The following is a 13,453-nucleotide window of genomic DNA, read 5'->3' as shown; positions in this document are numbered from 1 at the left end:
CTGTCAGTCTGAGTAGACAGTATTGATCTTGATGGACCACGGGTCTAACATGGTGTAAGGCAGCTTCATGTGTGTTCATGTGACACATTTAACACAGGACTGCAAGTGTTGCGATGGAATCAGTCTTATGCATCCCACTACTGAAATGTGATTGCACTTATTTATTTTACTTACTGGAGGTCTTCTACCATGGCTAGTTTTAACAGCCCGTTGAAAAGCTGGATCATTCTCTAAATCCTAAAAGCAAACAGGAAACAAAATAAAAACAATCAACTTTACAGTTCATACAATTTGCCTTCACAGCTAAGTTCACAATTAAGCAATTCATTTGATTTAAAAAAATATTCTTAAGGAATTTTTGTTTCTTTCATTTGTTTATTTGCATCACTTCAATATTTATATGCATTTTTAAGACAGTGCATGTCCCAGTTGTTCTGTATATTTTTATTTTTGCTTATATACAAGGCAGCAAATGGTCAGACTATCATTAACCATCACCTTCTGATCTTAACAAAGATGTAATATATTCGAATAGAAACTGGGGGTAATATTTTTACCTCTGTATCAAACGTAGGGTTATAGTCATTATAGCCAGTATAAAGATCATCTTCATCTATTTCAGGTGCCAGGTGGACATTTTTCATCATTGTAACCTTACAAAAGAATGATCGCATTAAAATTAACTACACCAAACAGTAAATGTTTATTTATTTATCAAATTTATAGCACGCCCTATCCCCGCAGGGTTCAGGGTGCGTCACAACATAAAAGTGTAAGATCAACAAAACCATTAAAATAGCAATACAAATATTAAAACAGTAAAAACAATAAAAAATTCCAATGCCTAATAAACAACAACAGATAGCTATAGATAGTACAGATCCCTGTCACCAATTCTCCCACTCGCTCCCCATCCCCCGAGGCCCAAAGGAGATGATCTTACATCATTCAATCCGGCTGGCTATATGTGAGTTAACTATATTAACAATGCATAGGTTGTGCAATGCCTGGTCTCGTTACATAACTCACCTATCCTGACTAAAAGGATGAAAAAATTCACTCAAAAATTGTCCTTTCAAAAAAATATATATAAAGCTTTGAGGACTATCCATAAAGGCTCGACTCACCTTCAATTACCACTGCCACTTCAAAAACTTCAACAGTCAATACTTGATTCCCCTCAAGTTGCAATAACCTTATAGAAAGAACTCATTGACACCAATGCCAGCTTCTATCATGAATACTGTAATGCCCAAAATGGCAAAAAGAAAAGGGAACACAATTGGTTTGATAATTAATGTACAGGGTCTTTTGTGCATCTGGCTCTTTAGAAGCACTTTCCCATCAGCTGGATTTAAACTAACACAGCGAATTCTTAACTATTCAAAAGCACCAAGAATCTGTAGAATATCAATGGCATCAGATTCTACAGGTCTCTAATACAAATAACCACAAACAGTTTTGGGCGCCTGGTTAACAGGTCCACACGTGCCATTATTTACTCCCCATCTTCTATCTCTCCAGGTCAATGGTTCATCCGCTTTGTAGATTTATTTGGCCACAATATTAATGCTACTACTGTGGGACAAGAATTTCAATTAGATCTTTCAGAATGTCCCAAGTGGCCACCAGTAGACCTTGAAGAAATTGCTATGATTATAGAGAATTTAAAGACAGATAAAGCAGCTTGATATTATTACAGCCACATTTTTAAGTCAAGGATAGATTGGTGGGTTGTTTGTTGCCCTCTTTATGCATATTAATGACTCAGGCACTATTCTAGGCAAATGACTCTCTTCCAATTTGGTACCAATATATATAAAAAAGGTGAGCCAACTGATCCTGCTAAATTACCCCATGAGTCTCCTATCAGTAGCGGGCAAGATCTATGCTAATGTTCTTCCTCTTAAATTACAGAACTGGATCACCCAGGAACAAGTATTTGGCCTGGAGCAAATTGGTTTCTGCAATGGCAAAAGCACATTAGACCACGCCCTTGTACTGTTACATTTAGCAAACAAATCTATATATTTAGAAAAGAGGAAATTATTTACAACACTTCTAGATATGAAAAAGACATTTGACTCCATCTCCTAAGATCTTATGGAAGAAACTGCTTGCATTAAAAATTGACAGGAGGCTTTTAATTTTGATCAGACAATTAAATTCAAATACCAGTTACCAGATTAAATGCAATTGCGACTGTTTGACCAAAGCTATACCTTCATATAGGGCAGTAAAGCAGGGCTGCATCCTGGCTCCACCCTGTTCAATATTTTTGTAATGACTTAATTCTGCACCTTTCCAAAATGAATAGTCATGCTTTTAAACTTGGTCTCTCCCATATATTGGTCTTTATGCTGACAATGCAGTTCTTCTAACACTAGGATGTGCCTTATGAGACTATTGTAAAGCCAACGATTTAGAATTTAATTACTTTAAGTTAAAAATTCTCATTTTTTCTAAATGATTTGAAAGATTGATCTTTTCTTGGAAGATCAATAATACCTGCTTATGTAACCCCCATGCCCTGAATGGATTGGCCCAGAGTGGGTTGACCCAGTAAGGGGGTGGAGACTCGGAGCAGCAGAGAGGCTGAAAGAGCTCTTTTGCAGAAGAACAAGGCTACCAGACTCGGACCTTGATTTCTATAAGCCCTTAACACCTTGTTAAGGGTTTCTTTTTGTGGTTGTAATGGGTGAGAGTTCTCCTGGAGACCTTCATCATGTTGCAACCTGTTCATCAAGCCCTTGGAGTCTTCAGGAGCCAGCCAACTTGCAAAGAAGAATTTGGACTTGGCAATATCAGTAGACTGTAAATAGAAGGACTTGAAATGCAACCTGAACAGGACCTTGAATTGTAACGTTAAATGTTGATGTTTTAAAAGTGTTAATTGTAAAGAAAAGTAAACCATTTTGTTGTTTAAAAATTGTTGTTGCAACTCATTCCAAGTACTGCCCCACAGAACCCACAAGCTGAGGTTACACTTAGAACAAGTCAAACAGTTAAAATATTTGGCCATTATGTTTACCTACAATCTCTCATGGAGAGCGCATTGCAATCCAGCTAGTGCATAATACCACCAATGCTATCTACTGCTTTTTAAATAGATCTAGGACTCAGAACATACTAGCAGCTTTGCAAGTATTTAATTCTAAAGTGGGGGCACAGTTACTATATGGATCCCCAGTTTGGATAAAAGCTGTAAATCCTGCAATTAACAAGGTGCAATCTAGGTTTTTTTTTACTACATAGTGGTTTCCCCAGCTGTGTATCATTTGCGGCTGTCTGCTTGGAACTGGGTCGGACCACCTTTGAGACTATGGCATGGCTGAGAGCAATTAAATTATGGCTCAGAATTCACCATCATCAAAGCCATTCTAGCCTTATTTATCGATTATTACACAATTATAAATCATCTATTTGGATTACTCTAATTGAAAAGAAGATAGAAGGCATCTGAGGAACAGCTGCCCCAATTTCTTTTTCCCCCTCAGACAAATGAGCACCAACCTGTTACATAAGGAACGTAAGGGGGAATCTTTGAGATCAATGGTGAGCATGCAAACTTTTGCTATGTTCAGATACCCTGTGTTTTTGTTTTTCCCCATTTGATTATTTAAATATTATTTTGCAAGCTGTTTCCAGTCTCCAATGAGCAACACAAGCAGGCTGTAAATACCTAAATAAACAGAAAATATTTCTGGGAAAGAGGCCAAGCATCATCAGTAGTAAGGAATTAGATCGTTGCCCCTTCCCCCCAAATGCTTATTTATGCATTTCCAGCAGAGGAATCAGAGAACTCTGCCTGAACATACTACCACAGACGGTAAGTTGATGCCTCTGCACGCTCCCTTTTCTATCGCAGCTGCGATATCTCGAGGACTACTGATTTCTTGCACGCTTGGAACAAATCATAACAGAATTACAAAGATTACTATCACTCTTGAAACGACTATAGTTCTTTAAAAGCACCCAGCCTGCCAACCACCCCCTACTTGAACTTATTAAGGGACAAGAGTGTAGCCATTAAGGCACTTGAAGCATTTTCTCCTGTTAAGCAACCAACAGCCAAAAAAATCAACCCAAAAAAGTCTGCTGATATTTGGGCTCTGTTGGGCTTGGTGCTTACTTCTGCTCTGGACGAGCTGTTTCCTGGAGATGCAGTGAGCGATCCAAAACACCTACCATTCGTGAAGAGTGCAAGTGAAGCTGCTGAAACCCCTTTAAACATCTATAATTAAAAGAAAGCACAATGAGCACACAAAAAAAACCGCATTGGGCACAGCCGCCCTCCTCTCTTCACGCGACTTCCCCGGTCGGCTTTTGCCTTGGGCGGCGGCGAGTATTGAAAGTGTGTGGGCCCGACACACCGAAGCCCATAATGCACCTCGTCGGGTTGCTAAGAGACGAGGACGCTTCACGCGGGAAGAGGAGGGGCATGCGTAGTACCGCCCGCCGAAGTCCCTGCCCATAACGCTGCCCATGCTTTGTCGTCACGTCCTGTTGCTGCTGCGCTTAATACCGTTAAATGTTTAAACAGAAACTGTGCTTAGAGCAGACGAAGTAGGGAAGGAGGAAAATGGGAAAAATCCCACTATTATTGCAGATTAGAGGGTTTAAGTATGAGACATTTTAAAGTTCTTTAAATTATTTTTAAAGTTCTTTAAAGTAACCAAATTCATGCAGAGAGACTGAAATGGGGACGATTGATTTTTAAGACTGTTATAACTGCAACTTGAGGTTCTTGTTGCTTGCACATGTAAAGTCGTCTCGAAAGTACTAAGACGTGTCTGATGACGGGACCTTTGAATTTCGGAAGCTTATATCTTCCTCTCCCCCCAAAAAATCTTGTAGGCTTCTGAGGTGCTACTGGTTTGGAAGCCAGCTGTTTTTCTGCACGATTATCCTCTGAAACTAAAACAATGAAGTTGTACTTTTAAAAGACAGATGGTGCTTTTATAAATCGTTATGTACTTCATCAGATGCTGGTAGGATTGTTTGCTTCTGCAAATGGAAATTTTATCAATACTGCTTATTCGTAGGGAAGTCATGATAGATTTTTTTACACATAGCAATTAATTACAGATACTGAAATAAACAATTGTAGGCCATTGTAAACTATAAAAATAAATAAATATTGTAAACTGTAAATAAACCACAGCCTATTGTTGGGTGTGAGAGAAAACCTGCCAGCAGGGTGTCGAGTGGGTGACAGTTGCCCTAGGGTTGCTGGTCTCCAAATGGTGGCTGGAGACCTCCAGGAATTACACCTGGTTTCCAGGTTAGGCTCAGTCTGCACAGCATATTGATTATGAGTTGCAATCATTATAAATGAATTTGTTTTCTACTTATAAAAAGGGGAAATGAGTTCATTTATAATGGTTGAAAGTTCTTATAAATATACTGTGAAGAATGAGCCTTACTGAGATCAATTCCCCAGAGAAAATGGTGGCTTTAGATTTATTCACAACCCAGAAGACTGAGGTTTGGTTGGAACGTATTCGTGCAGCCAAAGACTTAGTAATGATTGGGATATGAATGACCAGTATAACTTACAGGCTGGGGATGTGATCACAAAGTAACACATTAATCTAATGGTTAACAGAGGTGAACTGTGGCTTCATTTTTGCTGCTGTTAAAGTTTCAGTAATATGAACTTTTTGAACTTAGACTCTCTATGACTCAAAATGTCACGTTCTGGTTTGTTTGTTTTTTGTCTTCACAGCTATAGATTGTTGTCATCAATGCCTGTCCTTCTACTGGGTTCTATCTCTTTCTCTCACAGTTAAAATTTCACTCAGTATCAGCAGCAATAGAAGCATTTGAGATGTTGTGTGTAAATATTTCCAATTGCTGAGGGAGGACTTTTTCCTCTTCTGAATCAAAACTGAAAGTTCATTCGCAAGCATGGAATTATTTGGAGTAGTCGCCTTCCTCACAGGAGTTCATCTCCAGTGTTTTCTGTGTCATTTTAAAGAATCATGGAGTGTTAGAGTTTGAAGGGACTTTGAAAATCATCTTGTCCAAACCCCGGCTCATTGTAGGCATATGCAAATAAGTATCTCCAACTAATGGCCATTCAACCTCAGCTTTAAGAACTCAAGTGAAGGAGCACCCATCCCTTCCTGAGGTGTTGAGAAGCTTTTAACTGTTCAGAAGTTTCTCCTACCATTTAGCTGAAATCTACTTCTTTGTAATTTCCACAAATTAATGTCAGTCCTGCCTGCTGATAACCCAATACCAAAACTCTAGATGAGATCTGACCAGTGGAGAACATAGTAAAATAATTACTCCCTGTTATCTGGACACTATGTGTCTATTAAGGCAGCCCCACAGTGCATTTTTAATCTACCGAATTGCATTGCTAGCTCATGTTCAGTTGTGATTAACTAACAATACAATCCTATGCAGAGTTATTTCAGTCTAAGCTTGATAATTTCAGGGGGAATTAGACTGGAGCTACTCTGCATAGGATTGCAGTATAAGATTTTTTTCATGTGCGTTACTTGCAAGCCATGTCTTCTATGTCCTTTATTTGTGCCTTTGATTTTTAAAAGAAAATTTCACTCAAGTGTGTTCTTGATTACCAGTAGGCAGACTCAGAACAGTGCAAGCCCAGACTAGTAAATCGTTTAGAGTTGTAACAGATAAATGGTAGGAATCTACAATGGGAATTCTGGAGTGCTCCAGTCTTACCTGATATAGAAATAGGACAGAGTATCCCATCCCTAGCAGATTTAAGCCAGTGCAGTGAGCATCCACCTTTATGGGTGAAATGCTATGATCTCACAGACACCTCTCAAAGTTTAATTTATTTTTTTAGCATGCTAATAATTACTTTGCAACACAATGGAATTATTGGAATATGGTAAGAAAATATACTAAACCCAAAAACCTGAGGAAAATGAAGGAAAATATTTGCAGTTCTCAATAAAACCTGTCGAGTAAGCTAGGAAAATATATTCATAACTAATGTCAATCTTAATGGAAGACACTCTTGTAGTGAAAAAAATGCTAACACGTTGAAGAAGCCTCAAGAAAAACAACACAGAGGGAAAGGAAAATTACTTGCATTTTGTGACATGTGGCAGTGATTCATAGAATGCTGTTGGTGAGTAGCTATCTCTTGCCTATCAGGGTAAACACTAACAGATTAGCAGCAAATTACCTGTAGGTGTCACTTTCTCTGCTTAGGATCCCACTGTTTAGTATTTAAAGCATTTAAAGTCCTGGCTGTGGATTGGTATTCAGCATTCTGTGTTCCTCAGACTTCAAGAAAAACCACACTAGTATTTCTAATTATGTCTTCTACTCCCAGTACTTGCAGCCTAAAACTCCTATTGTACTCCCTCCATTCCATTTTTCTTTGCAGCATCTCTTTTTTTAGTTAGTTGTCTTTAAACTTAAATTATATTTGGATTTTCAGGTCATAAAGCACTCTTTGGAAACCTTGTACCATGACTGTTGATGATGATCCTGATCGCTATTACTACCGTGTTTCCCCGAATATAAGACAGTGTCTTATATTAATTTTTGCTCCCAAAGATGCGCTATGTCTTATTTTCAGGGGATGTCTTATTTTTCTGTGTTCTGTTCATCGGGCATGCTTCCAAACAAAAACTTTGCTATGTCTTACTTTCGGGGGATGCCTTATATTTCGCACTTCAGCAAAACCTCTACTATGTCTTATTTTTCAGGGATGTCTTATATTAGGGGAAACAGGGTATTACAAGTGAAAATTAAGGAGTGACCCTGTCCCAAGTAAAGGATCTATTATTATTGATGTGGTGCCTCCTTTCTCCCAAGGAGCCTTGTGGCACACAGAGGGGTCCCTGCAACTTTTCATATTCATGTCTTCTTAGTTTTAACAAAGTGACACATCAGACTCCTGCCAAGGGCTAGTATTTATTGCCATTATTTGTAGTCTGCCTTTCTTACTTGGACTCAAGGTTGAGTACAAGAGAGTGACTCAAAACAATTGACAGGATGGGAAATTAATTGAACAGTGCAACAGGAATTAGGGCTGTAGAACTAACCAGAAGTCTAAAAATATCTGAAACAAAGCAAACATAATAACATGACACATTAAATGATGCAAAAAATAGTAGAAACCTAGTTTCAGCAAACTATATACAGTTGTATATAGTTTATCCAGGTAACTTGTGAAACATTTAGTACTGTCTAGTCAATCTCCAAGGTTACAGGTAAGCGTCTTCCCCATGTGCTCTATCTGAGTAACTGTAGCTGGGGAGGTGAGAAGCGGAACCTAGTACCATCAAGCCAGAATGACTTCTGCCATAAAAGCATGGGTTTACCAGGTTAATTATTCTGCAAAACAGCAGAAACTTTTCAAAATGGTGCATCTCGGTGAGAGCAAAGCTTAATGATAAAAATGTTTCCATTATTTCCAGCTCTCAGGCAAGCAACAGACAAATTTTGGCGTGCATCATTTGTCCATAAAGAATAGTGGGAATAAAGAAAGACAACTCTGGATTGTATGAAGGCAACAAATTGTCTTTGAGCCCACTCCCTTTCAACTACTATTCTTCAGTAGGTTTTCACAGAATTTAACAACAGAACAACGGTTACAAATTTGGAGGAAATGTTTAGAACTTTACATAAAGGCTACAACCCTACACAGTTGCATCTGAATCAATGAATTTAGGAGTATGCAATTCTATTTACTACGTTAATATGGGAACAGTTTGCTTTTTAAAGGAATTGGACCAACATTTGAAAAGATATATGCAGTTTTAGTAAATACGAATCTTTGGAGAATATACTGTTATTCTCCAAGAACAGATAAGCTCTGAGGAGAGGGGGTTGCAAAAAATATGTAGTTGCTGCAGAAATGGAGAAAATTTCCCATCAAAATTTTTAATTTCGAAAAAAGAAAGTTCACAGGGGCATCGCTGAGGGTAACAGGTGTTTTATCTCTGAAGAAATAACAGCCTGACACTCCCCCCCGCCCCCCCCGCCCCACTAGGGTTGGCAACCTCCTGGCGTCTACCGTAATTACAGCTCATCTCCAGACTGCATCGATTACTTATTATTTTTTAAAAATTATTCAACTTCTAGGAAAAAATAGCTGCATCATGGCATTATACCATTAGACCTCCCCCCCCCAGCCCCACCCTCGAATCTCCAGGTATTGTCGAACCCGGAGTTGGCAACTCTAGATCAGATCAAAGTGCTGAAGCAGAACAGAACAAAGGATAATGTTGCAGATGTTATAAGTCTGGCTGCAGCAGAAGACCTGCACGACGGAGGAAGGCATATGAGTCATGGGGAAGAACACTATGGAAGGGACAGAAATTGTGGGAGCCGGTTGTGAATAAAAATAGTAAATACGGTAATTGGAGACCCCATAAATGGCACTTCTGGGGTCTCCCCCGTCCTCTGTAGGCACCCTCCCCTCCCCCATAGTCCCTTCACAGTCAAACAGGAAGGAGGTGACTGGAGAACATCTGGAAACAGGTTATCGCGCCCTCCCGCTTCTGTTATTTGTTTATTTCCTATTTTTTTGCACCGGGTGACCCCAGCTCGGACAGAGACACACGCGGGAGCCAGGCGGCGAGGGCTCGCGGAGAGCCAATAGGAATCCTTCTTTTGCTGGGAGCCAATGGGAGAGGTTGTGACATCCTCTGAAGTTGGGGGCGGGGAGGGAACGTTCCCATTAAGAAGGAGGTGGCCCAACTTGCCCAGGAGGCTTCTTGGCTCTCGTTGCAGGGCTGCTGCTGGTGCACTTGCTTGATCTAGCAAAATGACTTCTAAACAAGAGGGACGGGTAGTGATTGTTGGCAGGTAAATCCCTTAAAAAATATTTCAGCGCTTATTGTGTTTAGTGCATGGACAGAGGAGATTAAAAAGTAATACTTCCTGTAGCCAGGAGCTTTGCAGATGAAAGCCACATGGGTGTGTGAGGGGGCTCTTGGACTTCTGTTGATGCCTATGGGCTAATAAAATCCACCTATATGTACTTGATGCTTCTGATGGTAAATGAATAACGTCTCTGTGTCATCAGGACACTTACCTGTTTTAAGTCACCCCAGGCCACCTAGATCAAAAAATTAGGTTTTTTAATGAAATGCTGCTGCAGTGGGGGGGAAAACTATGTAACACGGAAAAATTAAATGTTATGTTAAAATTAAGGTTATGTATAATCTAACATTAGCCCAGATATTTAGACAGGTCTACAATCAAGTTAAAATTATTTATCTGTAGCAATTTCTTGGAAATAAGCATGTCTTCATATTGCTATATGTGGTATAAAATTGTGTTTGGCTGCAGTATATGTTGGTATTTTCCGGTAAGTTAACTGCAGCTGCTCACTTGTTACTGAAGTTAATCCTGCAGTGTATCCAACTGTGTTTCTAAATATATTTTATGTTTGCTTTCCTTTCCATTAGAGGGGTCTAGAATGCTGTGCTATTCTCTTTATATTATTGACTCCTTCATATTCAGTGAGCCAACTTAATTCTTCAAAGAAATAGGTACAAGCTGTTTCTCCACAATGGCCACCCATATTGTACAGCTTTGAGGTGTGACTTGTGTTTGGAGCATGTGCGGTGACTGTCACATGACTTTGGCCATGGTAGCAGCTGGGGGCTGCCCTCAGTTATGCATCATTCACCAAAGGTATGCAGAGGGTAAGGTTTAGCCTTGCCTTAATGGTAGGACCAACTGGCGAAAGAGTTGAGGCAGCACAAATGGGAACACTTCAGTTAAAGCTGAGCAAAGGCCAATTTCTCCTGTGCCAAAAGTGTGTTAATAGGCCACACTGTGGGGTTGTGAATAATGTTTATATGATCAGAAATATGGGGCTGCAGACTAATGGAATCTTTTGAATCTTAATCTGATGAAAGTGATTTTTCTGAATATTAAATGTATATAAAAATAAAACAGCAAGGTATCACAATCTCTGTATTATAACTAGGATCTAGAATGGCATCTGATAATTAATATTTTATAGTAGGCTGTCAAACTGTTAATAGGATAATAATAAAAAATGATTGTTAAATACATTCATGCTGCTTTAAAAAACTTGGCAAAATGCCAAACTAGAATTAAATCTTGCCTTTAAACTGAAGAATTTATATTAAATGCTTCAGTTTCTGATAAGTTTATGGTGGAAAAACACTTTGTTTTTTTCTTCTGGAGGAAAATATGATAGAGTGTTACTAAAGTCTTTCTGAAACCTCTGTATAACGTAAGAACTTAGTGTGGATAGTGAACTGAATTGTAAGCTGATTCAGCAGAAGCTGGAGTCAAACTGTAAGTTGGCTTTTTTGCATTTATGTGATTCATGATTGTGGCATCTCAGTTTCGTCTGGCCTTTTTGCAGGGCAGTGTGTGAAGTTAATCTAGTGGGCTCAGCAGACCACACAGAATTGCAGTTTCAGGCTGCTTCAAAAAAAGAATCGTTGCTTTTAAGATCCACATTGCATTACTATACGTAGTCTAGTTTTCTTGGCTACATTTGTAATGAATCTCTATATGTTTGTTCCTGTTATTTCAGTAGCTGCTTTCTGTTTTTCTCCCAGCTTTCCTTCTGCACTCCACCCCCCCTTTTTTTTTGGCTTTCCGTCTCACATTTCTTGTGAGTGATGTTGATCACACAGCATTACTTCACTTTAGAAAATCTGTGCATTAGAATATATTGAAAACTGCTGAATGCACGCCAAGTCTAATTGCATCTCATTTCAATTTTAAAAGGAAAGAAATGCTTCCCTAACTTGTTTGACCACTCTGAAGGTCAGTTCATGCAAGTAGTGGCTGACTGGAAATTTGAACCAAGGCTCGGATCCAAAGAACCGGATAATTGCTTCTGTGCACCCCAGAGAGATTTGAAATTGTATTACTCAAACAGAAGTTCCTCATTTGGTAGGGCGAACATGCCCTGACAAGGATGGGAGTTTAATAAACAGTTTGCGACATGGCATAACAATCTGCCATTTAAAGGAAGAAGTCAGAAGTTCCACTGGAGAAGCATAAGACCTTAGACAATCGTAAATTACCTCTTTGGATCATGGCTTAGACTCATTCTTTAGCTACAGCTTGTAAATGCTTGAACTAAAGCTTGTAAATGGCTTCTTGTCTGTGATGAGTAAATCTCTAAGCAGCCAAGGAACCAAGATTTTGTAAATTCTGTGAATTATGTTCCTTTAAGTTAAAAAAACACACACTTTAGATTTGCTACAAATACCTGCATACATGTGTGTGGGCAAGTGAGTTAGAATTTGGGATGGAGAACTGGTAGTTTTTACTTGAGGTCGCTTGAAGTTGTAATTGTGTTGTATTTCAGAGTTTTCAATGAAGAAATATAGGACATTATTTCAGTTGGTGACGATGGAACTTAAATTTGATTTTGGCAAGGATGGCCCTTTAAACACATACTGTTTCACAGCATTAACTTGTATATTTATGTGCCTTTTTAAATACAGGATGTATTGCATTATTGTTTTGATTCATAGTATCTGTTAAAGGAAATGTACATAATATGCGTATACTTACTTTTGAAAAATGTCTTCAATTCTCCATTTTAAAACAATACTGTTAAAAATGTGCTGATTAAGATTTTTGTTTTTCTTAATGATACCGCTTGCATTTCATTTCAGCAGTGGTGTTTGCGCAGACTTGCTGGCTACAGAATAGAATAATGAAGGAACATTCTGATGCCTGATTATTGGTGCATTTTTATATTATATGATAATAAACACACCCTTCAATAACTTCATGATACTGATAATGAAAGTATTTGGTTTCTGAACCAAGTGCTTGTTTTCCTGCTGTCAGCCAGATTTGGCATGAGTTTGTATTCTAATCTTGTATGTCCTATGCCAGAACTCTGTAACTTCACACATGTGACAAGATTTATACAAAACAAGGATGACTTTCAGCTTTCCTTCATCATATGGCTAGGGACTTTTTATGCATAAACCAAGTTCAGTTTTTAAAAATTTGTATCTCACCGTACAACTACATTTTTTATTTAAATCAGTCTCATGCCAGGTGCTGAATCGTGTTGTAATTAGGCAACAGCAGGTAGAGAGAGAGAGAGATCAAAGTTGCCCTGTTATCTTAACAACTGAGTAATGGTTTTGATCCTTAGTTTTGTATGCCAGAGCCAAAGATTGTAGTTACAGTTGCCCTGTACTAGAGATATAAGATAAGGCTTTATTTTGTTTTGACAGCAAGTCTTGTTCTGAAATTGAGTGCTTTTTTTCATGGAAGGAAAAGCCTTTTTTTACTGAAGGAAAATACATGGAATCTGAGAAGTAAATATAAATTCAAATACAGTCTTGCAATTTGTACTTTTTTGTTTCTTTTCTTTTTATTCTGATAGACCATGTCTAGCATGCCTTCTTCCGTAGCTAGTATCCTAGGCCTCAGACAAGTTAGACTTTTTTCAGTAACTATGAATTCAACATAGTTTAATCTAAAATATATA

General features: G+C 38.5%; 2 protein-coding genes across 5 annotated transcripts in view; one reads left to right on the top strand and one right to left on the bottom strand.

The window, feature by feature from the left end:
- IFT88 (intraflagellar transport 88) overlaps positions 1-4,379 on the bottom strand; it is a 44,530-nt gene extending 40,151 nt beyond the window's left edge. For 3 of the 4 annotated variants that reach the window (XM_048494925.1, XM_048494923.1, XM_048494926.1), the window contains exons 1-4: positions 4,189-4,379; positions 1,128-1,243; positions 558-653; positions 175-237 (exon numbers count right to left, since the gene is read on the bottom strand). In XM_048494925.1, the coding sequence (XP_048350882.1) occupies positions 175-237; positions 558-647 (153 nt within the window). In that variant the 5' untranslated portion in view covers positions 648-653; positions 1,128-1,243; positions 4,189-4,379. Of the gene's footprint in view, positions 1-174; positions 238-557; positions 654-1,127; positions 1,244-4,132 lie in introns of all 4 variants that reach the window. The other variant, XM_048494924.1, reaches the window with a different exon arrangement.
- Positions 4,380-9,644: 5,265 nt separating this feature from the next.
- The window catches only part of CRYL1 (crystallin lambda 1), a 53,660-nt gene continuing 49,851 nt past the window's right edge, over positions 9,645-13,453 (top strand). The window contains exon 1 of the mRNA XM_048492418.1: positions 9,645-9,807. Coding sequence (XP_048348375.1) covers positions 9,767-9,807 — 41 coding nt within the window. The 5' untranslated portion in view covers positions 9,645-9,766. The remainder of the gene's footprint in view (positions 9,808-13,453) is intronic.

The sequence above is a fragment of the Sphaerodactylus townsendi genome, linkage group LG04 (genome assembly GCF_021028975.2).
Source record: "Sphaerodactylus townsendi isolate TG3544 linkage group LG04, MPM_Stown_v2.3, whole genome shotgun sequence".
Classification (NCBI taxonomy): domain Eukaryota; kingdom Metazoa; phylum Chordata; class Lepidosauria; order Squamata; family Sphaerodactylidae; genus Sphaerodactylus; species Sphaerodactylus townsendi.
The sequence above is the reverse complement of the archived record's forward strand: the minus strand, read 5'-3'. Positions and strand labels throughout refer to the sequence as shown.